We start from the raw sequence: 27,699 nt of genomic DNA, 5'->3' as shown, positions 1-27,699 counted from the left end.
TGACAGAATATTTTGTGATGGTAAAATTGTGAATGTTAGAAATAGCAAAGTCATTTTCATTTGCATATCTGAGATAGATTACATAACATACAGTTTTTACAATTGATTTTATTTGCATTTACTAACCCATTGTGCGAGTGACTGTCAAGCTTGACTCTGTTCTCTCTGACAGATACAAGCATGTCCTTTAACATGGGCAGAACTTAGAGCTTGCCATTTTGAGAGATGCTATCGAAACTCCATATGTCCTTGTGAATATTTGCGTCAGATATTCTGGTATCTTCACTCAAAGAATAATTTCTATTCTGTTTTTAAAAAAAAAAAAAACATTTAATTTATTTCTATACTGTTTTAATTAACATTTAATATTTTAAATTCAGTAACTGATTTAAGCAAATACATTTGGTCAACAAACTTCACCTTATTATGATATATTATGTGTAATAATATATGATATTAATAAATAATTATTGATTATCACATGCCTACAGGCTATCATCGTTCCTGTCGTCACCATTTCTCATTGCGCAGCCTGTCATCCTCATCTGTTCCATCTATCTGGACTAACCGCTCGGATATCCGCTATTCTATGCTGCCAGTGTCATGAGAAATCGACTGAAAACTACTGGTCGTCGCCTTGAATGCCTTTACAGGAAAACTGGTTTGAATGTGCATCTTATTGCTTACAAGGACCATATTCATTTATACAAATCTGCTTTAAATACTGCACGCTCCAGTTACTACACTACTCTCATTACTAATGCTCGACCTAAAACACTGTTTTCTGTAGTCAGTAAACTCACCAACTGTCCTGCACCTGTCATGAGCAACTCAGCAGACCTCTGTGAGTCATTCTTACACTTCTTCCAAAATAAAATAAATCACATATATAATCTTTTTCCACCCATAAACCCCCCTCTCACATGACTTCCCCTCTGATTTTGCACCTGGTACTTTCACTGACTTTGACCGCCCAACCCCTTCTTATATCTCTGAGCTAATCAGAAAGAAAAAAGAAAAAAAAAAAGAAAAAAACTGCAGATGTCACATTTGTCATAAAGAAACCCGGCCTCAACCCTTCTGACATGGCCAATACAGACCAATCTCGAATCTTCTGTTTCTTTCGAAGCTGCTTCAAAAAGTTGTTGCTTCTCAACTTCAATCGTATTTGCGACCCTGGACCACAAAACCAGTGATAAGGGTCAATCTTTTGAAATTGAGATTTATACATTATCTGGATAAATACGCTTTCCATTGATGTGTGGTTTGTTAGGACAGGACAATATTTGGCTGAGATTTGAAAATCTGGAATCTGAGGGAGCAAAAAAATCTAAATATTGAGAAAATTGCCTTTAAAGTTGTCCAAATAAAGTTCTTAGCAATGCATATCCACTCACAAAAATACATTTTTTTATATATTTACGGTAGGAAAAATTTACGAAATATCTTCATGAAACATGATCTTTACTTAATATCCTAATGATTTTTGGCATAAAAGAAAAATCAATAATTTTGACCCATACAATGTATTGTTGGCTGTTGCTACAAATATACCCGTGCGACTTATGACTGGTTTTGTGCAGGGTCACATTTGTCATCTCATAACCTCTACGAATGCTTTCAATCCAGCTTTCGCACTCTCCACGGCACTGAGACAGCACTTCTTAAGTTTGTCAATGACCTCCTTATGGCCACTGACTCAGGCTCCATTAGCATTTTAATTCTGTTAGACCTTTCCTCTGCTTTCAACACAATCTCTCACAGTATTCTCATTTCATGACTCTGTGCTCTTTGTATTTCTGGAACTGCCCTATCCTGGTTCACTTCCTACCTGTCTGACCGTCAGCATTACATCTCTATCTGCCAGGCTAAGTCCACTACTGCCCCTGCCCACGGTGTTCCCCAGGGTTCTGTTCTTGGCCCTTTACTGTTCATCATCTACATGCTCCCATTAGGTAACATTAATTGTCATGGCTTCCATTGCTATGCAGATGACACCCAACTCTACATCAGTTCTCAACACAATGCTCCTTTTCCCACTGACTACATATCGGCTTGTATTAATGATATAAATGCTTGGATGACGAGTAATTTTCTCAAACTCAACACTGATAAAACAGATCTACTTCTTGTTGGTTCACCAAACTTGTAGCTTGTTTCTGTGTTGACAGTGTTAACATTGCTATAGTCTTGGTTCGACCTTAAACCTTGGTATAATCTGACTCTTCTCTCTCCTTCCTTCCTCACATTTCTTCACTCACTAAGTCTGCCTTCTTTCACCTCCATAATATCGCTTGTTTACGTCCCTTCTTAAATATCAATAATGCTGAGACACTGGTTCATGCCTTCATTACTTCTCGACTTGACTACTGTAATTCTCTTTTCTATGGTTTACCAAACACAACAATAAATAAACTCCATATTCAGAACTCTGCAGCTAGGGTTCTCACTTATTCAAAGAAATCTTCTCACATTACTCCCATTCTACACAATACAAAGCCCTTCATGGTCTTGCTCCCTGTATATTTCTGATCTCATTCATACTCTCCAGTTCGCACATTAAGATCTTCTCATACTGGTCTGTTGTTGATTCCATGGCACAAGTAGGCATTGTTTGGTGGACGGACATTTTGTATCTCTGTCCCCACACTCTGGAACTCTATTCCCAAACACATTCATGATCCCTCATCATTTCTTGTTTCTCTGATCCCTGGCTGTGTGATCTGATTAATGTTATGTATTGTGTTTATCTGTAGGCCTGTTGTTTTTCTGTCTGCTGTCATGTTTATTTGTTATAACATTGTAAAGTGATTTTGAGTTTGCAGAAAGGAGCTATATAAAATAAACATTATTCTATTATATTCTATTCTATTCTAACACTCATATTTCATTTGTATGTGAAAAGCTTTAGTCGTTTTTTTTTTTTTTTTTTTTTTTGTTTGTTTGTTTGTTTTTCCCCTCCAGTAAGCTCTATTTCGTGGAAACGCCATTTTCTTGCAACAGAAACCTGCATGTCGAGTTTGTATCAAGCTGAATGCAGGCTCAATCGCATTTCTCCAAACCTAGTATGCTCCCTACCTAGACAGACTTTTCCGCCCAATAGGCGCGTTCGTATCAGCTGGCCAAACATGCAGCCTAAGTAGGCAGCACACTGGATTCTGAGACGCAGCCCACACTGGCGTAAGGTGAGTCACTCCGCAGCCGAAACACACATCGATACTAACATTATACAGTCGTATCCACACTTAAAATGAACCTTAGAGTTACCTTAAAATATTAACGGATGTATTCACCTTACTTTGAAGGGTTTAGAGCTATTTTTGTAGTTTGGAGATTGGGTTTAATGGTGTTGTTTTGTAGGGAAGTGCTCACCTGTAAGAGAGAGTATCGCTTGACTTAGTCACTCCCATTGTATGTTAATGCCAATCTCTCCGGAAATATCTTCTCATCTAACAGGTAGACGACACATAACTTCACTCTCTGTGGAAGATAAAATGTACCTCGTTTTAATTCTGTAAATTCGTTTTAGAAATCTACACGTCTTAATTTGTTTGAAAGATCATGTGGACGTTTATTTAGGACGGTTGATTTTTAATTTGTTGCCGCGTGCACTTGTTATGGGCGTTGTTGTTTTCCGCACTTGTTTGACTTCAGCTGAGAATAACAAGTGTGTTTTTTCCCTCTCAATACACAACTTACTCGCTTTATTTTGGCAGCAGAAGTGGAAGTGTTAGAAGAAAGGTGTGTTGATTGATTCTGCCGGTGGTCTTTCAGACATGGACCCGATGGATGGAGGAATGCGTTACACTCCCGGTTCTTCGGTAAGATTCATTCGGCCTTTGCCATACTAATAACCTGTTATTTTTCAACCTGCCAAGCACCTTTAAACATGTAACGAAGAACTGAAATCTCACATTTATGTCCAAAAAGCTGTGCTGTGGTCATTTTTACTTAAATGAATGCATTTTTTGTCAGCCTGTTTAGTAGAAGGCATAAGATCAACAGCTGCAAGAGGAAACTCTAAGTGTGGTTAGATATGTGGTTGATAACATGCCCATTTTAAACAGCAATGATACTACTTATATTCATCAAGGTTCCCACACTAATGGAAAACCTGTAAATATCAGGGAATCATAAAAGTGTGGTTTCCAGGCCTGGAAATGTATTGGAAAATGAATAAGGTCTTAAAACATAACACAAATCTATTTCATTTAGCTGAGCCTTCTTTGCGACTTGGTTAAGCAAGATAAAAGCTATAGTATTGATAATATCATTCTAGGTTTTGATCTAAAAGGCCTTATGACAGAATGAATGACACATTGCATAACCTGATGTTTGAGTGCATCGAGTTCTTTAGTGGGCAAAACTTATAAGCGTGACACCACTGGAGGTTTCACGCTACTTATTTGTTAAAAATGTGCCAGACCTCATTTCCTGTCTAGTCACTTTTCTTAACGTCTCGATCGGTTTGCATGTGTAAGGGATTTCATTTCTATTGATCATCAATAATAGTGTGAGTTTAAGCCGTTCTGCTGACTACTTCATTGTCGTTTCTGAGGAAAGGGTGTCAATGGACATTAACAAGACCCTAGATGAAGTGCTTCCAGTCTACAATAGCCATTTTTATGTCTCTGTTTTAAATCTAATCCTCAAGACGACAGCTACCAATAATCACCAGTCAATGCTGGTGAATAGTTTGGTTATATGTAGTAGTGGTGGTGACCAATATGGGTTTTTCAACAGCCAGTGTGGATACCAATATCTATAGGGCACAAGGTAAAATAAAAAAAAAAAAAAAAAAAAATTTTTCAAAGTTGTAAACAAAATAGATTATTGGAGTATGTTTTAAAAGAAAATACTATTTCAGTCTTTCTACTTTAACGTTGCACGTTTAATTCAATGTGCTACTTGCTGTTTCTTTGTAATTATTTGTGAAATTTAAATAGTTTCAAAGTAAGTCCTACACCAAATAGTTTTTTCAGTGTGTTCTGTGTTGGGTGACTGTTGGCCGAAATAATAACAGTAAGTGTATTATACTATTTAAAAATAGCAAATGAGACATAGACTACATTGTGAAAATAAAATTAATATTAATTTTATACAATATTCATTTTTGTTTTTAGAATCCGTAAATGTTGTTTACGAATGTTGTAAATCCGTCAGTGTTGTTTTTTTTAGTTTTATTAATATTAATATTTTTATTTTTTATATTTTTAGTTTTCATGTAAATTAATTTTATGTGCTTTTGACATGTTTTTGTTTTTTTAATATTGCTATTTAGGTTTAATTTATTAATAATTACTATAAATAAATAATTTATAGTTAGGTTTTATTTATTTCCAGTTAATAATTTTAGTGCTTCCACTTAAACCTGTTTCAGTTTATTGCCAAGGCCACATTTCTAATTTAATTTTTTCAACTAATATTTATATTTTATTTTAAATTTAGCTTTATTGCAATTGACAGAAATGTTTTTAATAGTTTTAGTTAATGATAATAACCCTGTTCTAAGTGATCAAATATTGGTCTGTCAGTAGTTGTGAAGCACTAGGAAGTAAAAGTAGTGACACAACTAAACTGCATTACTCAGCAGTATGACAGAAACTCAGATGTTTTCAAAATAATCAAATGAGATCTCTCTCTTTATGTCGTATGTAGAGTTGAAAAGAAGCTGGTCAATTCAAAAGGTTTATATAAGTGAACCGGCTAAATTATAATTCACAGATTTTTTTAAGTTCCTTCACAAAAATTAGGGTGGTTTCACATTTTATTAGTTGTATTAATTGTAAAAATATCAGTCATGAAGATACAACTTAATTGTTTTGAAATAAGTGTTTTGGAGCCCTGAGGATTTGGATCTGTTTTGAGTGATCAGGATCACAGAATGTTACTGTATATTGGTGTGACGTGTGTGTACGCCTGCATGCATTCCACAGATGTGTTACAACATGCTTACGGCGGTTAGCATTACTGTGGACAAACACCCCCACAAATGAAACTTAGAGAAAATGACTCAGGTTCAGGGATATCCCCCTCATTCAATAGTGATCAGCTGCTTTTCATGCATCATGCATTTCGTCACAGAATGTTGACCGCTCAACCCAGGTGGAGTTCGTTCACGTACAACTGGACTTTCATTGCTCATTAACTTGAATGTCTTAAGTTCAAACCAAAACTAAAAAGTCTGATTAGAAGAACAACAATCATTCTGGTCTCTCTTAAAAATGCCATCAACATTACTCAGCACTATTAAAGGGGTCATGACATGTTTTTTTATTTTTTTTATTATTATTTTAATATGTTCCTTGAGGTTCACTTATAACGTTAATAAGGCTTTTTGTACAAAAAACAAATACAAAAAAAAAACGGTTGTTTTCAACCTTCATTCTGACCCTCTGTCTGAAATGATACTTTAAGGCTTGTTAGTAAATGCCCACTGTTATGATTGGCTAACATCATTGCATAGGAAACGGTATCAATGCCCACTCACTATTATACACGAGTAAGTGATTTGAAAACATTATACATATAAAACTGTAATTTACAGACAAAGCATTTTGAAATAATTTCCTTGTTTAAAAAACAAAACATATAATCCTCCAGGACAGCATTAAAATAAACCATCCACTTGTTACTGATGCTGGGATCCTTCTGAAGTCTATACAGAGACGCAAATGAGCTGTTTAAACTGGAAACATCAAAGTGAACTCTTTCACTCTTCAGTTCATACTGTTGTCGACACCCAAGTGTGTGGATTATGTCAGAAACTGAACACGTATCTGTATACTGTATCCAGTGTAGAGAGCTTCACTGATTATAATGGGTTCTATTTGCTTTTGACGCGACGCTCACGTCCAGTGTAGGCAAATGTCAGCTGTTAAGTGAACTCCAGTGGGCGTGGCCTATGGTGCAATGATGTATTCATTAATGTCTTGCTCTGAAGGCAGTCATATGCAAATGAATTTGCCCATGTGACATCACAGATCCCACAATATCAAAACAAGCCGTCTTTGGAGGTTGATTAAATAAATGCTTTGTACCATTAAAACATCCTGCGGGTTTCAGAGCTTAAAACCACCTCCTCCTTATTATAAACAAAGATCTCTTATTTAAGATCAAGGCAAATTTGATTTCTTATGTCATGACCCCTTTAATGTGTGACAGTTTGTTGATGTTAAACGTTTAACAATTGTCAGGTTATCAAATGCTTTTTGAGCTTGTATCAAATATGCAGTAGCAAAGAGAAAAATGCACACACATACTTACACACACTCAAAGTAGAATTTTTAAGATGTCCTTGAAAATCTCCTTGGGAATTAGCAGTTTATGTTTGGTTGATTTGTACTTTATACACTTGTATCCTATTTGCAAAATCAGAAGTCTCTTTCATAAGAGTTTCCATGAATTTCCAACTTTGGTGGAACTTTTTTTGATACATATTAGATTAGATAGAATGTAGGTCATGAACAATGTCATGTGACGGCACTCTGAGATAACTGAGATAGTTTGCGGTTGTAAAAGACACAATTATAAGGTCAGTATATTCCATAGTGAGCAAATTACACTACAGTTCAAAGTTTGGGGGGGGGGTTAATAAAACCACAAAGCGATGCGTTTTTGTAAAAAAAAAAAAAAAAAAAAGCCATATTTAACAAGTTATGAAGTGTAAAATCTAGCTTCCGCCAGACCGCCTTCCATATTCAAATTACAAACCCCATTTCCAGAAAAGTTGTCAAGAATGGTTTGTGTAACATTAGCAGCACATTATTAGCTGTTTGATAACATAGTCAAGCAAAAGACTAATCATATTAATTACCATTATGTCTGATGTTGTAGAGAACGATACATAAAATGCATTACCATTCTGATACATCAACTTGTAGACGACCCTGTATAATTCGACCCTAAAAAAGACCCTGACCTTTTCTTCTTCTTCTGAATCAGATTCTGCTTCAAACATATACTGTATGGCGGAATTAAACCAATATTTCCACTTGCCATTGTGTAGCGTTTACTAAAGTTGACCTACAGTTGTTTACTACAGTAGTCCGAGCTGGTGTGAGTGAGTGGAGGTGGGGATAATTTGCATATTCATGGATCTGCATATACTACAAGGGTGTAGATTTACATTCAAGCTATTTTAGGCATGAAGACATTTTCACAGGGAAAAAAAAAACGTTTAAATATGTCATTTTGATAATCAAAGATTAGTTTTAAGGGATAAAATGATTGACTGCAGGGGACTTTAATTTACATTATTCCTGTTTTTACTGTATTTTTGTTTAAATAAATGCAGCCTTGGTAAGCATGACTTAAAAACATTTAAAACAAGGCTTAAGCTAGTCCTAGACTAAAATGCATGTTTGAGCTGTTTTAACTGAAATGAACATGTACTGACAGATCTTAAAATATACCAGTGCCATTGTTTTGTCTCAAGATGCACACCAGTAATGTTTTTTTATAGTGTGATAAAAGATACTTAAATATCCTGGCTTAGGCTAAGCCCTGTCTGTGAAACCAGGCCTTACTGTCCCCAAACAAATAAATTAAGAATGTTTACTGAAATGCAATACTAAAAAACTTGTTGAAAGACAATAATGAGCATTAAATACAAACAGAATGATCGTGTTCTGCAAATAGAGTGAGTTTTTAATGTTTCACCACAGGTGATGATTGGTTGATTTTATTTTGCAGGGAAAGAGGTGGTATAAACCTTGACCTGTTTCCTTATAATCGCTCTAACCACATGGAATAGCATGTCCTATTATGCCTTCTACTTCCGTCATCAGTGTCATTGTGAAACCTGTGTGATTGGTCTTGGTTTAAAGTCAACACTGTTTACATTCTCAATACTCATTCCTCATCTTATTGTGCATGATTCAGCTGTAGGTCCTGCACAATCAACTGCAACCTCGGCATTGACATCCATTCCCATTCTAGTAATGTCCACTTTTCATGATTCAATCAGTTTATCCTGATGGATAAAATCAGGCCCCACCTGACTTGTTTTTTCTTGTTGAATATTCTCTGAGATGTTGGAGTGGAATGTGGTGATCTGAAATGTGGTCTTCAAATTTAAAGTAATAACAGTAATATTATGAAATATTATTAAAATTTAAACTGGCAGTTTTCTATTTGAATATATTTTGAAATGTAATTTATTCTTGTGATGGCAAAGCTGAATTTTCAGCATCATTACTCCAGTCTTCGGTGTCACATGATCCTTCAGAAATCATTCTAATATGCTGATTTGCTACTCAAAAAAATATATCCTTATTATTACCATCAATGTTGAAAACAGTTGTGCTGCTTAATACTTTTGTGAAAACCGTGATACATGTTTTCAGGATTTTTAATGAATAGAAAGTGCAAAAGAACAGCATTTATTTGAAATTGAAATCTTTTGTAACATTATAAATAACTTTACTGTCACTTTTGATGCATCATTGCTGAGTAAAAGTATTAATTTCTTTCGAAACTGTTCATATATTTTGATAAATTTGATTCTTACATAATTTCTGGGTTAAAGACATTGAGCACCATTCATACTATCAAACAGCAGCTAATATTATAATATGTACACTGTGTTTCAAATTATTATCCGAGTTACATATCAGTAGGATTTCAGTACAATAAACATTCAGATTTTACTTTTTCAAAGCAAGTGTTTGTTTTATTTTCCATCTCTTTTTAGATAACTGGTATCAATCTCAGACAGGTTTGTTGAGTAGTTTGCCAGGTCCACTTAGGTAAATGGAAACCACATTATTAAGCAAGTCACAGTTCTCATGCAATATGGGGAGGATGAAAGATCTTACTGAAGAAGGAAAGCACAAAATGGTTCAATGTTATGTAAAAGGCATGAAAACAACTAATATTGTGTGAAAACTGAATTGAGATGATTGAACTATCATAAGATTTGTGAGTAATTTACAGCACAAGAGAACTCAGATAAAGGCTTATTAAGGAAAGTTTCTGTCAAAACAAAATTATTAAATTGTATTAAAAGGACAGCTATATACAGTTGAGGCCAAAATTATTAGCCCCCCTTATGAAATTAGACAAAACTCTTGATTTCTCCATGGAAATGACCATTAACAACAAGTGTTTTATAGTGTATTTGTTTCCAAAATAACAAAGACAAAATGTCCACTAAGTTTGATTAGGATGTTTAATTGAAATAGTGAGTTGAAACAAGAAAGGGCAAAAATGAAACGTCCAAAATTATTAGCCCCCTGGTCATTAATAGTCAATAGTGTACCCTTTCTGAGCCACAACTGACAACAACCTCTTAGAGTAGTTCTTTACTAGGTTGGCACAGGTCTCCTGAGGGATTTTAGCCCATTCTTCCATTGCAAATTGCTCCAGCTGGTCCAAATTACGTGGTTTCCGAGCATGGACATTCACTTTGAGCACTCGCCACAGATTCTCAATAGGATTGAGGTCTGGGCTCTGTGCGGGCCACTCCAGGACCTTGGTTTTGGTATCCTTCAGGAACTGTTGGACCAATTTCGATGTATGCTTTGGGTCATTGTCTTGTTGGAAGACCCAGCGACATCCTAAGGCTAGACTACGAGCAGATTTCTGCATATTATCCCTCAAAATGTCAACATAATTTTCTTTTTTCATGATGCCATGCACCCGAACAAGGCTCCCTGTGCCTGAGGCTGCAAAACAGCCCCAGAACATGATGCTCCCACCACCATGTTTAACTGTGGGAACTGTGTTCTTAGGGTTGAAGGCCTCACCCTTTCTTCGCCAAACATAAGCAACATCCATGTGCCCAAACAGTTCCAGTTTAGTCTCATCAGACCAAAGCACAGACTCCCAAAAATCGTCCTTACCTTTCAAATGTTCACGAGCAAACCTCAGTCTGGCTGTGATGTGCCGCTGTTTGAGTAAAGAGGTTCTTCTGGGGCGATGGCCGTGAAGCCCACCACGATGAAGAGCCCTCACAACTGTGTTCCTTGAAACATCAACTCCAGAAGAGGCCAGGTCAGCAACAATCATCTTGGCAGATGTCCGGGGCATCTTGCTGACATCTGACTATTTTCCTCTCCAGAGTTCTTGAAATCTTGCGCTTACGACCACGCCCAGGTTTGTTTCTTACAGAATTTGTCTCCTTGTACTTGGCAATGATGCAATGTACAGCGGTTCTAGACACTGTGAAACGCTTGGAAATGGCAGTATAGCCTTCCCCCTTATCATGAGTCTCCACTATCTTCTTTCTGAGCTGAAGACTGATTTCCTTTGTCTTTGGCATGGTGAGTAAAAGTAGTCTCTCCCAATAATGTGTTGAAGTGCCCTGTTCCTTGGAGTCATTTTATGCTGATTGAATGCTCAGGTGTTGTTAGGAAGCCAATTGACTGCACAGGTGTGGTTTGAAAGCTGTTTGATTAATTAGGTGTGTTTTAAAAGCAAAAATTCACATGGGGGCTAATATTTTTGACCACCCCATTTTTCACTATATTTGATATAAAGCAAGCCTAAAAATGTATTTTATATTCCAAAATGTACCAAAAGCTACTAAATAGCACTGGTGAATGTTTGATTATATCAAGTTTTATCAATGCTGCAAACATTGGAAAGATCTTTAGGAAAATGTTCCAAAATTCCTGGGGGGCTAATAATTTTGGCCTCAACTGTATATATTAAAAAAAAAAGCCAGTGTTGAGCAGCAAACAGGTATTTGAAGCTGCTGGTGTCTCTGGAGTCTCAAGAAGCTCTCCATGCAGGCTGGCAGTTGTGCATAAAGTTGCATTTCAGCCACTCCTAACCAAAAGCTCACAAAGAGAAACATTTACAGTGGGTTTAGAAATACATGAAGACTAATTTTTAAATAGATTTATCCACTGACTAATGCCGTACTACAATGGATGGTCTAGATGGATGGATTTCTGGATCGTTGGTGAGTGGCCACCACGTTCAACAAGACTGTGACATCAGCAGGGAGCTAACGGGTGATGATTTGGGCTGGAATATTGGGAAGTGAGATGGAAGATCCCTTTAGGGTCTCTGATGGTGTCAAAATGACTTCTGCAAGATATGTGGAGTTTATAACTGACCATTTTCTGCTATGGTATAAAAAGAAGGATTTCTTATGAAATAAAAAGATTTTCATTAAGGACAACACACTATCCCATGCTGCAAAAAAACACCACAGCAATAAAACTGTTTGAAAATGTATTCCTAAACCCACTGTAAATGTTTCTCTTTGTGAGCTTTTGGTTAGGAGTGGCTGAAATGCAACTTTAGGCACAACTGCCAGCCTGCATGGAGAGCTTCTTGAGGCTCCAGAGACACCAGCAGCTTTAAATACCTGTTTGCTGCTCAACATTGGCCTTTTTATAGTCCTTTTAATACATTTTGTTTTGACAGAAGCTTTCCTTAATAAGCCTTTATCTGACCGAGTTCTCTTGTGCTGTAAATCACTCACAAATCTTATGATAGTTCAATAATCTCAATTCAGTTTTCACACAATATTAGTTGTTTTCATGCCTTTTGCATAACATTGCACCATTTTGTGCTTTCCTTCTTCAGTAAGATCTTTCATCCTCCCCATATTGCATGAGAACTGTGACTTGCTTAATAATGTGGTTTCCATTTACCTAAGTGGACCTGGCAAACTACTCAACAAACCTGTCTGAGATTGATACCAGTTATCTAAAAAGAGATGGAAAATAAAACAAACAAACACTTGCTTTGAAAAAGTAAAATCTGAATGTTTATTGTACTGAAATCCTACTGATATGTAACTCGCATAATGATTTGAAACACAGTGTATATAATGGCTTATATTAAAATCAATATTGAAATTACATTTTCATCACATGTATTGCTTAAATTACCGAATAAACATTACAATATTTAGTAACTACAGTAAATGTAAAAGCAGTCTAAATTTTCACCGACCAAACCACTACCAGACTACTGGTTTTGTCTTTTATGGGCTCATATATTGTAAAACTTTTTTTTGTACCATTGATCAGTTACTCATTAATTAGTTTATTTTATTTTATTTTTTTTTCTGCCTCCCTCTCCTCCTCGGATTAAAACAAGCCCGATTTGACTTTAAAGTGTCTCAGAGCAGTATTAGCATTAGGGAAGTGTTTTGATGCTACTTTTATATAATGCCTCTGAATCTGTGCTTATTCTGTCAAAAGAAAGCTCTGCAAATTTACTGTGTACTTTCTGTTCTCAATCACAGTCTTATTTCCATTGAGGATATGTGCTACAATTGTCTTTTTTTTATTTATTTTTTTTATTTATATCTTCAAACTGACTTTTATCTGGTTGATTCCAGAAACACTGCAATTTACAGAGAAGAGTAAAAAGTCTTTTGCCTCTTTTTCTGTTAGGACAAGGACTGGGACCAAGCTGTCACATTCTTGCCAGCATCAGATAATAAAAAGCTGGAGAAGAAAAGCGGCCCTGGGAAAGTTGGGGTCATTGTTGGTCTGGTGATCTTGGCAGCTGTTTTGGCTTTGATCATAGGGCTTCTGGTCTGGCATTTCCATTGTAAGTCAGTACCGCAGTCACAGACGGCATAACACAGTTACCAGTGTCAGTCTTGACAGTGTTGATCACATGTTTGTCTGTTCATGTCTCCCTGGTGTCTGCAGTCCGGAAGGATTTGAAGTTACAGAAGATTTACACCGGCTCGCTTAGGATAACAAATCAAAATTTTGTGGACGCGTATGAAAACCGAGACAGTGAAGAGTTTAAAAGCTTGGCAAAACAAGTCATGTTTCAGGTGAGAATTAATTTAAAGCTGCTTTTTCACATAGTGATGACAGAGAAAAGTGTTTTTGATTTTTATTTTTATTTTCATATTTAGCTGAAATCAATGTACTCAGAATCTCCACTACTGTCGAAATATTACATTGGTTCCAAAGTTGAAGCCTTCAGGTATGTCTACATGTTAAAACATTTTTTTGGTTATGCACCTCCTCTTAAAGTGCCCCTAATATGCTCGAATATTACCTTTCATGCAGTTTGTGAATGTAAAAGGTCTGCAAAGTCTTAAAAAACAAAGTGCACGACAAATAAAGCTATTGTCTCCTAAAGGAAAGAATCAATTCCTAACTGCTCAAATGAGTCGTCATCAATTCCAGTCTCACTTCCTGTTACATACCTACGTAACACATTTGCATAATGCCAGCCTATTGTCTTCACTGGCTGCCCACGAACGACGTCAACATATTGAGAAGATGCTATTTTCAATGCTTCAAATCCACTTTGCATGAACTTCAAAAAGGATGAGGACTCATGCTGGAATTGATACAGAAATATTGACGTATCATTGTGTATCAAGTGCTGAGGAAGCCTCCAGAGCTGAAATTCAGATTGATTGTTTTATTTCCGACACATGCTGTAAATGGTCGACCAATCACAACAAATTGGGCCATCTGACCAGTCAGAGCGTAAAGGTGGGGTTTAGAGAGACTGAATCTTCGAACGAACCGTTATTCAGACTCTTTGTATATTATGAGAAAATGAAAGAGTTTTTTGACCATGAATGCATGTAAACCTGTTGTAGGAGACCTCCAAAACAAAATTAGGAACCTTTAAAATAGAATAATAGGGGCACTTAAGTTTCATTTGCTTGCATGTCAAGGCTTATTCACATACATAAAGCAGAGCAGAATGAATAGGCAAATTGTTTAGCAACATTAACAAAACAATTCACATCAAGCACAGCCAATTTTCATCAGGCTCTACGAAAAGTGAAAAATTGCTTTCATTTAAAAATTAATATGCAAATCGAGTGTGAATTTGTCCATAGGAATTCAGTGATTGAAGTGTTTCTGCTGTGGAATTAAAAAAAAAAAATTGGTGCTCAATGTGAATAGGCCTTTTTCTTTATGGTTATGGTTACTGTTAGATGGTCAGACTCTTGAGTGTTTCCTGTTTCTCCATCTCTCTGCAGTGAGGGCAGTGTAATAGCTTACTATGTGTCAGAGTTTGCTGTTCCAGTGGGACAGGAAGCAGCGGTGGATCAGGGTGTGAGCAAATTAAATGACATGTATGGCTCCAGTAAAATTCGCAAATTTGTGGAAAAACCAGGTGCCCTTGTCTTCGATCACGTTGTGTCTTCAGGTAATATAAATTCATTGTACATCTATTGCATAGTTTGGATAGATAGATGAATCTCACTAAAACATGTCTAGGTCATATTTTTCTGCAAAATCAAAATTATAGCTTGCATAATTCAATTCACATTTATTTGTGTAGCACTTTTCACAATAGCGATGTCACTTAATATAGAAACTATGCGCCTATAGACTGAACACGTTACCGTTTTCACAAATTCTTTTTCCGTAGTTTACACGGCGATGATAACAGTATCATTTTCAAAAACTTGCACTTTGAAACCCGTTTTCAAATGTTTGCATTTTCAGACGACCAAAACGCAGAAAAGTTTTCCTGTTTTAGTTGAAAACAGTGTTGTGTAAACGGCCCCTTGGTGTATTTCTTTGCCATTATTTTGATGACTTGAGTTTTGTAATTGTTCATTCTTAATGGTCTGCTTACAAATAGTAATAACTGTAACTGATTTACAGTAAAAATTTGTGTAATACTTTTTTTTTTTTTTTTTTTTTAAATGAAAGAAAATCACTACTGTGGTATAAATATACTTTAAATAATATATAATTATCTTTCTTTTTTTTTTTTTTTTTTCTTGCGATTGTGGGGTGAAATGTGACGTGGTTCTTGACATGTTTTGTGAGATTCATCCAGATACTGATCTCTAGACTGCATACTATCATACAAAACCTGAATGTCTATGATAGTAAAGCACAGATGCTTGTCTTCAACTTGACAGATTCATTATAACTGTGTCAATCTTTCATTAACAGCTCTGGACACACGTTTGTTCTCAAAAGCCAGGAGTAAGTTAATGCATTACTCATATCTCTCATATACTGTCTGTTCCAAAACCTAGAGAACTGCCTCCATAGCAAGCAATTTAAGGTATCATAGGTTTGCTCCTGACATGAAGGCTATTCCATAAGGGTTTTTTGTCATGATTTGAGCTTTTAGAAACAAAATTTATGAGACAGTTGTTGTTAAATTTAATTGGTGATTTCAAATGTGAGATTTAATCATAAAATTGGTGAACAGCTTTGGAGAATTTGATGTTTTCCCCATTCAAAGAGAAAGGAGCTATAGTCGCCGAGTGAAATGACTTGCCTTAAAGGGACTTTCCAGTTCAGTTTGTGTAGTAATCCATTTATTTTCCCCAAATTCTGCTTAATATTTCTGTGTTTTCCATTTTATTGTTCTGGATTCTATTTTAGTGGTTCAGTTACTTTTTAATAATAACAAAAGATGTCTAACTTTAACTTTGAGTAATGTTTTTAAAATTTGAACAGTAATAGTGCCCTATGAAATGTTTTTTTTTTTTCCCCTAGAAATTCTGTGTTGTCCATTTTAATTTTTTTTTTTTTTTTTAATTTTAATTTGTTTTAATTTAATTTGATTTAATACAAAATTTATCAAATCCGGGAGTAATAAAATGAATACATAAAACATTAACAATTTAATTAATCTTTTAAAATGTATTCAAATGAAACTGCAAACAAACTGCAGCATGAAAAATTTTGCGATTCCTTAAATCATAATGTTTTAATAAGCTGTAGGGGTGGGCAATCTTCCAAAAATATAATTTCACGATCTTATATCACAATCTAAATCGTGATCTTCCCAATTTTGAGATGTACTATCAAAAATATAAAACATAATTTAAAACACAATATTGCATCAAACAATCAGTTGTCAAAATGGTCATTAAACCCCGAGTTAAACGTTAAAACACTGCATAGTCTTCACTGTATGAATTAAATGTACATTGATTCTTATTAAAACTACTAAAGTTATTCAGTCAAGAGCAGTGAGTGAATTTGTCTTTTGTTTAACATTATTGACACAGTAGGTATTTGCATTAAGCTTTAAGACCGAACGCCTGAAACCCCAAGTATACTTTGCTCATCCATGGGGTCTGGGGGCTTTTGGATTTATTCAAAAACAGCAATTTGTGTTCCAAAGATAAAGGTCTTATGGGTGTGGAATGACATGAGGGAGCGTAATTAATGACAGAATTTTCATTTTTGGGTGAACTAACCCTTTAAGTTTAGGCTTAAAAACTTTAAAGGAAAGGAACGACATGTGGCACAATGATCATTTTATCTTGATTATCGTGTTTTCATAATCGTTGGAAACCAAATTCGAAACCAAAACTAAAATTTGATTCAACACACATCCCTACTGCTGTTGAATTGTTTTCAAATGAGTCATCATGCATGAAAGACACATGATATAATTTGGCCAGTCAGCACAGCCATCTAGTAGGCAGTCACTGCTGTATTTTAACATTATTACAAGGACATAAAAGATCACGATCTCTGATTCGCTTGAAAAGTAGATTGTGGACACCTTCGAGATTGGTCACAATATAAAATCGTCAGATCTCCCACACCTAATAAGCTGTATTATTTATTAATATTTGAGAAGTACATTCTATTGTATGATAGTAATATTTCTGTCATAATTTCTTCAAGTTAAACCAAACTTTTATTTTGGCAGGAGTGTATCTGACCATAGTTTTATCAAATGAAATTATGAAATACTCATGAGGTGAACTGTCAGAGCAGCTCTAGAGATGAAGTTCATCTTGCGTGTCCTAATATAGTGTGACAGCAGACGTGAGAAAACATTTCCGCATTGCGGAAATTATAGGACCCCAAGTTCAGTAGGTTTTGGAACAGGACTTAATTCCCTAAGCACATTCATACTCATTATTGTACCGTGTGTCCAATAATAAATGTGTATGAATAACCTTTTGTTTTCCATATGTCTAGCAAATTTGAGATTCTCCCAGCACACCAGAGGTTCTGAGGATGAGATCATTAGATCACCGGGTTTCCCTGACAAACCATATGATCCAAACTCCTTTGTGCAATGGCAGCTTCGGGGAGACCCAGGCTATGTGCTAAAGTTGGCTTTTGACACCTTCAACCTGGAACAAAACTGTTCGAATGACTTTGTGAGAGTGTATGACTCATTGGTCGCCATGGACAAATTCCTTATGGCAGAGTAAGGGAATGGTGAATTGTGTTTGAGGCTGTAGCACCATCTGGTGGCTGTTTAAGCAACTGAAATATCAAGGTGTGAAATTTCAACATAATTGAGTTTCTCTCTCTCTCTCAAACAGGAAGTGTGGCTACTATTCTCCCACTGATTCTCCAACCTTCATTTCTTCTCGGAATGTTATGCTGGTCACCTTGGTAACCAACGAAGCAGGGAATTATCCTGGTTTCAGAGCCCGTATCACTCAGATCAGGCCAGATAGCAAGGGTAAAGATAAATCCTGGCTGGCTGAACAAAAATATACTTGACTGTTAATAGTACAGGATCCGTTACTGTTAGATTTCTTTTCATCTCTCTCACTGGTTCTTCCCTTTTAACAGAACTCGCATGCGGTGGTAGATTGACTGGATCCTCTGGAAGTTTCCAATCACCAAACTTTCCTAATTATTACTCCCCCAACACAACATGTCAGTGGGAAATCGAGGTGAGGCCTAGACATTAATGTTGAATTAGTTAATGTCATGATGAACCACTTTTATAGCAGTGTTTCCTCCGTATTTATTGTTTAAAGGTTCCTGTTGGTAAATTCGTCAAGCTGAAGTTCCCCAAGTTTCTGGTTTCATCGGGGAGTTCGAATTTTTGCCCAGGAGATTATGTGGAGATTGTTGGTAAGAGGTCAGTAACTTTGAGCTTCAGTTAAACTTTTCACAGAATTGTCTATTGTCTGATCTGATTAGCTGGGTGACATTCCTCCAAGAGCTGATAAAGCGCATAGGACATTTCACTTTTGGATCTTAGTCTGTATTTTCGTCTTGTTTTCTAGTTAAAAAAAAAATCTAAACATCCTTAAAATATGATTTATTTATTTTGAGAAGAAAAGGTTACACAAGAAATGTTTTGTTTTCAGATTAAATGCATCTTGTTTAAAGGACATTACTGGAAAACAAGCCAAAAATATTCAATAGGAAAATTATAAAAGACCAGCGCATGTGAGCAGTTTGGAGTCTGTCATTTTAGAGGACATAAATAAATAATGAGATATTTATTAAAAAATTTTAAAGGCTGAAAAATATTAGTTTTTTTTATTAGTTTTTTCCTTTTAAGATAATTGTTATTTTAATTTAATTTATTTTCTAATTAAAATAATTACAAAATAAATATCTCTAATGCTGACTAATAGCAGTATAGTTGTATTGTGCGTTCCTTTTTTTTGTTTTATCCACAAAACACAGTATGGTCTACAGTATGATTATTACAGGAAAAATCCCATTGAGCTGCTCTAAATTTAAAGGATTAGTTCACTTTCAAATGAAAATTACCCCAAGCTTTACTTACCCTCGAGCCATCCTAGGTGTATATGACTTTCTTTTTTCTGATGAACAAAATCGGAGATATATTAATAAATATCCAGACGCATCCGAGCTTTATAATGGCAGTGAGCGGGATTAACGGGTATGAGCTGAAGAAAGTGTCTCCATCCATCATAAACGTACTCCACACGGCACCGGGGGTTAATAAAAGACTTCTGAAGTGATGATCCATATTTAACAAGTTATGAAGTAAAATATCTAGCTTCCGCCAAACCGCCTTCCGTATTCTACTTACAAGTAAAACTCTCACAGTTCACAAAGCTTACGCTACGTCCTATGCCTTTCCTATTCAACTTATGGAAAAGGTGTAAATGACACAATGCCAGTTCCGTTTTTTCGTACATTGAGTACGGAAGGTGGTCTGGCAGAAGCTAGATATTTTACTTCATAACTTGTTAAATATGTTTATTTTTTTAAACAAACGCATCGCTTCACTTCAGAAGGCCTTTATTAACCCCCTGGAGTCATGTGAAGTATGTTTATGATGGATGGATGTGGATGGAGACACTTTCTTCAGCTCATACTCGTTTGGTAACGCATACTGCCATTATAAAGCTTGGATGCGTCAGGATATTTATTAATATAACTCTGATTGTGTTCATCAGAAAGAAGAAAGTCATACACACCTAGGATGGCTTGAAGGTGAGTAAAGCTTGGGGTAATTTTCATTTGAAAGTGAACTAATCCTTTAAATGTTTTGCTCAAGGATACAATGGTAAAAGCTCATGGATCAACTCTTGTGGGGTTTGAACCTACAACCTATCAGCTGATGGATATGAAACAGCTTCACAAACCTTTTTTTCAACCGCACAGTATCATTACTTCTGTGTTACAATAATTCAAATTAACACAGAAGTACTGGGATAAAAGTTTATAGTTCAGATATAAACACTGATGTCTACGGTAGCAATCAAAATAGAGTAAATCAGCTTCTGAAAGTAGCTTGATGCCTCAAAAAAAGATTGAAGAGATTCTTTCAAAAACACTGATTCTTCCAGTAATGAAACAAGTGAAGTATTTATGAGTGAGTCATTAAATCATACATTGAAACACTGAACCTCTAGCAAATTAAATGTTATTTTGTTTAGTTGTCTGTTCAGAATCATGGGAGAATTGTGATATCCATTTTAAACAATAAAAATGTGATTCTCAATTCATCCACAAACTCACTTGCTTATTGTTTCTTTGCAGCAAATTGTGTGGGCAGCAGCCAGCTAATACTATGGTCACCGTCAACAGTAACAAGATGACTGTTGTGTTCTACTCGAATTCATCACATGTTGATCGAGGTTTTAGCGCCACTTATGATGCCTTTGAGCCTACTGACCGTAAGTAATGACAAAAATGGTTAACTAGTAAAAAAAGAAATGGGTCACATTTTTGACCATTTTATCAGTAGTCTGGCCTGAGTTGGAAAAAAATGACTGATGCTGGTGATGGTGCTGTTACGGTTTTGTAAAGTGGTCTCAATGTGAACATTAGAAAGTGAATTCAGTTTCTGAATCTCTCAGCCTGCCCGGAGTTGTTCCAGTGCGACAATAAACGCTGTGTAAATCCAACCATGCGCTGCGACGGCTGGAATGATTGTGGTGACAGCAGCGATGAGAGGAACTGCCGTAAGAGTCCAATGAATATTGTCTTTATTCAAACACACAATTGCACACTTGCCCTTTGAATGTGAATTTCAGCTCAGATGTACACTATGTTTGATTGAATGTGGATGGTTCTTGATTTCAGAGTGTGACTCCACCATGATCCAGTGCAGAAACGGGTTCTGTAAGCCCCTGTTCTGGCAGTGTGATGGTGTAAATGACTGTGGAGATGATACAGATGAGATGAATTGTGGTAAGACACTTTGTCCTCCTATCTTTTCTATTCCTTCACTTTTTTCCTCTCTCTCTCTGGCTGCTTCTGAAACTTGGAGAACGCTGCCTCCACAGGCAATATAAGAAAAAGGCATCAAGATGCACCTGAATTCATTGTTTTTGTAACATCCTATATACAAAAATGCCTTCATCTGGTCAGATTTAGAAGACAGCTTAGATGTCTCCTTCATTACCTATGATTCTCACAATCCTACAGTTCAACAGTTTTTCACCAAAACTGCTGTATGTTTATTTTATAGGGTTTTTTTGTTTGTGTGTTTTTGTTTTTAGATATTTCTAGCTATATCTATCAAGAGTTTACTTGGTTATTTATGAAGCTCATTTGAATTTGATATAGATCTGATGGACAGATCCGGTGAACAGTCAAGAATATATAAAACATGTAAAATTAGAAATTAGTTAGTTTGAAATGTCATGCATTAATTTATGATCTGTTTATATAATGTAGTGATGTTAGTTAACCCTGTAAAGCCTGCCATATGAAATAATAGTCAATAAAAGGCTTTTATGGCCCATATAGTATGATATCAGAGAATATGAAGCTCATACTCGAGGAGGAAAAACACATCAGTGTTATTCAGATGCCCAAACTGAGCAAAAATATGCAATTTGGTGCAGGTGGTTTTTAAATGGCCAAAACGCAAGATGAAATTTGATAACTTGTGTAACTGTGTAACAGACTACTTGCATAAATTGTATACAGTAAATATCAGTTGTCACTCTATACCTCCAAATGTATCTGATATATGCATAATAACATGATTTTTTCTATAAATAAAAGAAATATGTACAGATAAATAATGCAAACCTAAGTTGATTCACTGCAAAAAAATACTTTTCTTACTTAGATTTATTGTCTTGTTTTCAGTCCAAATATCTAAAAATTCTTCAATCAAGAAGCATTTTCTAGACAAGTAAAAAATAAGTCAAAATTAAGTGAGTTTTTCCTTAAAACAAGCAAAATAATCTCGTTTTCAGTTTAAAATAAGATTATTTTGCTTGTTTTAAGGTAAAACTCACTTAATTTTGACTTATTTTTTCTGAGAACAAGACAATAATTTTACTTGTCTAGAAAATGCTTCTTGATTTAAGAATTTTTAGAGTTTTTGTCTTGTTTCTAGTCCAAATATCTAAGTAAGAAAAGTATTTTTTGCATTGTTCAGTCCAGTAAGAATTCATCTTGAAATATTGATAACAATATGAAAGTTATTCTTACATTTGCTCTCTGAAAATCAGTAAAGATGATGAAGAAGACTCAGCAAAAAGAAACGTGTAGCAAGACCTGAAGGTAGACGTTTTTAAAATTATCCTGAAAGGCCTTGTACTTCCTAAAAAAAAAAGTATACACTATCAATCAGACGATAAAAGGCATATAGTAGATTGTGTACAGCAGTTTTTAGATCATTAGACACTGTTATTGAGACTTGGAAATGAGTCCGAAACCCATTTCCACATGTGGTACCTGAGGATTAAATGCTCCTCTGTTGACAGACCAGGCAACTGGGCGACTGTCTTCTATCTCACTCTTCCTCATTCTCTCCCACAGAGAAACACATCCACACCTGCTTTGACATAGTTGTCCTCTTTTTTGGCAGGATGTAAGGTTGGAGAATTTAAGTGCAGTAACGTTCAGTGTGTCTCAGAGAAGCTGAAGTGTGACGGGAATCGTGACTGTAAAGATGGCTCAGATGAAGAAGGATGTTCAAGAGGTGACTATATTTTTGATAAAGAATGACGCAAGCTTGATCAGACAATCTAAAAATCTAGTTTATTTTAGCATTATATTGGAGCACTTTACTTCTCTTCAGTCAACCTTATTGCTTGTCTTCCTTTCTTACAGAAATGTCCTGTACAGTCTCAACGTTTACGTGCAGGTAACAAGAGATGCATCACCAAACAGAACCCTCAGTGTGATGGGCAAGATGACTGTGGCGACGGCTCCGATGAATCCAACTGCAGTGCGTGTCATTCATAACCTCATACCTTTACTTCTGTTCTCAGATCTATATCCTGCTTGGTTTAAAGTTGATTTCTGTATATTGATTTCTATCTCTCCCTCATTATTCTCTAGACTGTGGCAAGAAAGCTTACAAGTCGTCTCGTGTTGTGGGTGGGCAGGACGCGATTGTGGGCGAGTTTCCATGGCAGGTCAGCCTCCACGTTAAAAACGCGGCTCATGTTTGCGGTGCATCAATCATCAGTGAACGCTGGCTTGTGACGGCTGCCCACTGCGTACAGGACGACAAAATCAAGTGATTACCTCTCCGTTTCTCTTTTAGTTATTTTTTTATTTATTTTTTTTTATCTATAACTTTCACTTGAGAAACTACATTATTAACTCAACAAAATAAAAACAAAATATAAAACCAGTTAGTCTGTATTTCAATACATTTTTTTTCTTGGTTGAGAAGCCGTTTCACTCAGATATACATCACAATAGGGAAGAAAAGACTATCGCAACTTCCATTTTGTGCTGACTTGAATAACATTTTGTTTTTTGCTCTTTTTTTTTTAAACAAAGTAAAATAGTGTAGCTTTAATATAATCAATATACTGTTTTAATTTATCAGTTAAATTGATTTAGGATTTAAGAGTGGAAGAGAAAACCTTCATATCTTTATATCTGATGAATCCTCAGGTTTTCTCAGCCGGGCACATGGGAAGCATACTTGGGTCTTCACACACAAAAAGAGAAACAGACAGCAACAAAGAGATTCCTAAAACAAATCATTCCTAACCCGTACTACAACTCCTACACCTATGACAACGACATCGCTCTGATGGAGCTGGACTCACCCGTGACCTTCAGTGACACCATTCGACCCATTTGCTTGCCCTCTGCCACGGACGTCTACACCGCCGGCGACGTTGTCACTATCACTGGCTGGGGTGCCACTAGAGAAGGGGGTCAGTAAAAGAACTATACAGTAATGCTTACACCTCTCACAAAGCCTCTCATATTTCACCCCGAGATCAAAAATTCTTATGTTTTTAAATGTCTTTGATTTGTAATTACCATGTGTGTTTATTTCAGGTGCTGGAGCGACTGTGCTGCAGAAAGCGCAGGTTCGCATCATCAATGATACGGTGTGTAATCAACTAATGACGGGTCAGATCACTTCTCGCATGATATGTGCTGGCGTTCTGTCAGGAGGAGTGGATGCTTGCCAGGTGAGTTTCATGCGCCTCTTAAAACTTTATTCATCACTGGAACCGAAGCACACAGACTCTTGTAGTGCTTTAGCAACCTTTTTTAACAAACATTTAATAAACATAAAATTGTCCAAATACGTCTCCATATCAAATACATCAACAAACTAAAACAAATATTACAAATCACCAAAATGCTAAGTGTGGAACCAATGTTTTCTGAAATCGCTCCCTATGTAAATTTGGATAGTGGCTCTTAATAGGGGAAACACACAATAAATAATACAGTGGCATAGCTATATAGCCTGGACAATTTTGTCCCTGGCGGTTTTGTCCCCCTCTGCTTCAGCATATAAGTACATAGAATTTGCCCAGCAAAGCACGTATATTTTTATTTATCTGTTTAATTATTTGGTTTAGGGATGCATGAATATCAGTAGCATATTTGCTATCAGTCAATATCAGAGTTTTTTTTTTTTTTTTTTTTTTTTTTTTTTATATATATCAGTTTTGGTTGACATTTCTCCTATTTTGCACTTTGCCATTATCTAACACTCACTTAAAGTTCATTTTTAAAAACACTAACAATTTAACTACATGGTAAAATGTATAGATGTGGCCAAAAGTATTGGCAGTGACAAAAACAAAGTTTCGCAAAGTTTTCTGCTTCTGTATCCAATATCTCTGAAACCTATTTTAATGGACTTTGATGGTTTTAACTTCTCTAGGACTTTTTTGTTGATTCTTATGAAAACATTTTTATTGAAGTGAGGCAAGATTTAGTTTTAGTTTTTTTTTTTATCGGTGATAAACTTGAAAAACCTTTTATAAATGTTATGATTTATTGTTTATTAGGGGTGTAACAGTACATCGATATAGGTCGATACATCAATTAAATGTCTGACGATCCGATGTATCGATGCAACATTTAAAAAATCGATACCATTTATACATTTAAGAGGCACCATTATCACAATCTCCTCATTTTCAGGCAATGTCAGTTTATGCATTATGACCAACGTGTGCATTCTCGTTTAAACTACCTTTTAGAGCTTGAGAAAGACGCTCAGGACAGTTGATGGAGCTGTTAATGTCCTGATAGGACCAGTGCTGAATCTTAACTAAAGTCAGTTGCTCGTGTTCAAAGCCTTGCAGAAATAACACGAAAGAGTAGCACGCACACAGAATGCCCCTATCGGAGACAGTGCACAAATAAACCACTGAAATGAGTCTTCTTTTTACTTATTTTTGTGCTTCAATAGATAAAGGTCTATGGTTTTGCATAAAAGGACTTCATCTTGTCTGTTAGATCACAACACTGCAGTAGAGAGCGCTATGAATTGTTCTTCACTTGCTCAAAAGGCTCAATAAACTATTGCATAGATCTAATACACTACGCATCAGTATCTTTTCATTAAAAAAGATATTGCTGCCTCATTAAAAAACAGCTCTATACTTTTAAATAATGTATTTTAATTTTACAGTATCTATTTATGTATGAATAGATTTAATAATTTTTCAGTAGATTTTTGACACTGAAAATTTTTAGCACAGAAGTGTTAAATGCTTTCTTGACTGTTGTCATGTCATAATAAGCTGTCACCAGATTACTGATCTCCTGTGTGACTTGAATTTTCAAATAAATGTTTGTTATATATTTTGGTTGCATTTGTGAGTTAATAAAAATGTAACTGGTCGTGTAAAATAGGCACATAATATCAATAAATATCGATATTTATATTGATCGATATACCCCTGAATCAAATCGTGTCGTAATCATATCACAGAATTTTTTTGATTTATCGGCAAATATCGTATCGCTGGCTATGAGAACCGATATCATTGTATCGTGATAAACCGTCCGATTTACACCCCTGTTGTTTATATATAGTTTCGGGGTTTTTTTCTCTCTAAAAAACATTTTATTTAGACAAAATAATATAGAATTTTTATATCAGCCATTTATTGGTTGTTGACAATAAAATGATATCGGCTTTTTGGTATCGGTCAGAATGTTCATATTGTGCATCCATAAGTGCCATTTTATTTGTTTCTCTTTATTTTATTTCTTCTCTCTCCTGTTATTGTCATCCATTTAAATGACAATTCTTGCATTTGTTTGTTCTTTTCCTTTGCTCAGGGTGACTCTGGCGGTCCTCTGGCCTATTCATCGAATGACCGTATGTACCTGGCGGGAGTGGTGAGCTGGGGTGACGGCTGTGCCCGCAGAAACAAGCCAGGCATCTACACAAACGTCCCAAAATTCAGGGGCTGGATCAAGGAGAAGACTGGAGTATAACTTGCTTGGAGATTATGATAAACTGTGAGAAATTTTATGAACTGTTTTGGATTCTCAGGCCACAAATATTTTAATAACATACATGGGATAACGCAAGCATTTTTATGTGGTGCCTGGGTGAATGGAGAGATGGACATGTTGACCTGTTTTTGCCTTTGTCTAAATTGTTTTATATATTTGTATATTTTATGAGGAGAGCGGTATGGGGGTTTTATTCTGTCTTAAGATATGTAAATAAATGTCTTATTTTCTTCTTTTAAAGGTTTTGTGGTTTTTAGCAACTACATTCTTGAAGTGAAGCTTTTATTTGTTTGATTGTGAATGATTTTGTTTTGTTTGGTTCTGTACCTTCAGTTTTCTTTGTTTCGGGGAGTGTGTATTTCTGGAGTCACACTCACATACTTAAATGTGAATATCTTCATGCTTTTATGACTTTTATGCAAAATGTATGTAATGTGACAAAGTTTGAGTTACACATGGAAACACTTGAAAAGAAGTTTTTCAGAGTCTGACATGCTTTAAATTTGATTCAGGGATTACATTTAATTACATTGTTGCAACATTTTATAAATAAAATGTGTATTCTGGTTAATACAGTGTGAAATGTATGTAATGCGTTCACTAATAGAGCACAACAGTCAGGTTCCACAAGTACAAATTCTATTCATTTTCTGCACATGGAGATGTTTTTTAAAGATATTTTTAAATGAAGACAATTGATGTTGTCCATCAATAGTATACAGTCTGCATAATTTTTTTTTTTTTTTTTAAATTGTTTAAAAAGTTAGTTCACCAAAAAATTTAAATTCTGTCATCTTTTACTCACACTCATGTCGTTCCAAACCCGTAATGAAGATTTTTTTTGATTAAATCTGAGAGATTTCTGTCCCTCCATTGACAGCTA

General features: G+C 35.6%; 1 protein-coding gene across 1 annotated transcript; it reads left to right on the top strand.

The window, feature by feature from the left end:
• Positions 1-3,462: 3,462 nt before the first annotated feature.
• On the top strand, positions 3,463-27,387 carry st14a (ST14 transmembrane serine protease matriptase a). The gene is given in 20 exon segments (XM_051871338.1): positions 3,463-3,821; positions 13,359-13,518; positions 13,623-13,753; positions 13,838-13,908; positions 14,930-15,099; positions 15,861-15,893; positions 17,862-18,096; positions 18,215-18,357; positions 18,471-18,574; positions 18,662-18,765; positions 20,652-20,788; positions 20,972-21,076; positions 21,198-21,305; positions 22,942-23,055; positions 23,187-23,221; positions 23,223-23,304; positions 23,418-23,598; positions 23,985-24,253; positions 24,381-24,517; positions 26,637-27,387. Coding segments are annotated over 20 exon segments (2,523 nt in total). The 5' UTR covers positions 3,463-3,776; the 3' UTR covers positions 26,796-27,387.
• Positions 27,388-27,699: the final 312 nt, after the last annotated feature.

Source organism: Ctenopharyngodon idella, chromosome 18 (genome assembly GCF_019924925.1).
Source record: "Ctenopharyngodon idella isolate HZGC_01 chromosome 18, HZGC01, whole genome shotgun sequence".
NCBI classification, from domain to species: domain Eukaryota; kingdom Metazoa; phylum Chordata; class Actinopteri; order Cypriniformes; family Xenocyprididae; genus Ctenopharyngodon; species Ctenopharyngodon idella.
The sequence above is the reverse complement of the archived record's forward strand: the minus strand, read 5'-3'. Positions and strand labels throughout refer to the sequence as shown.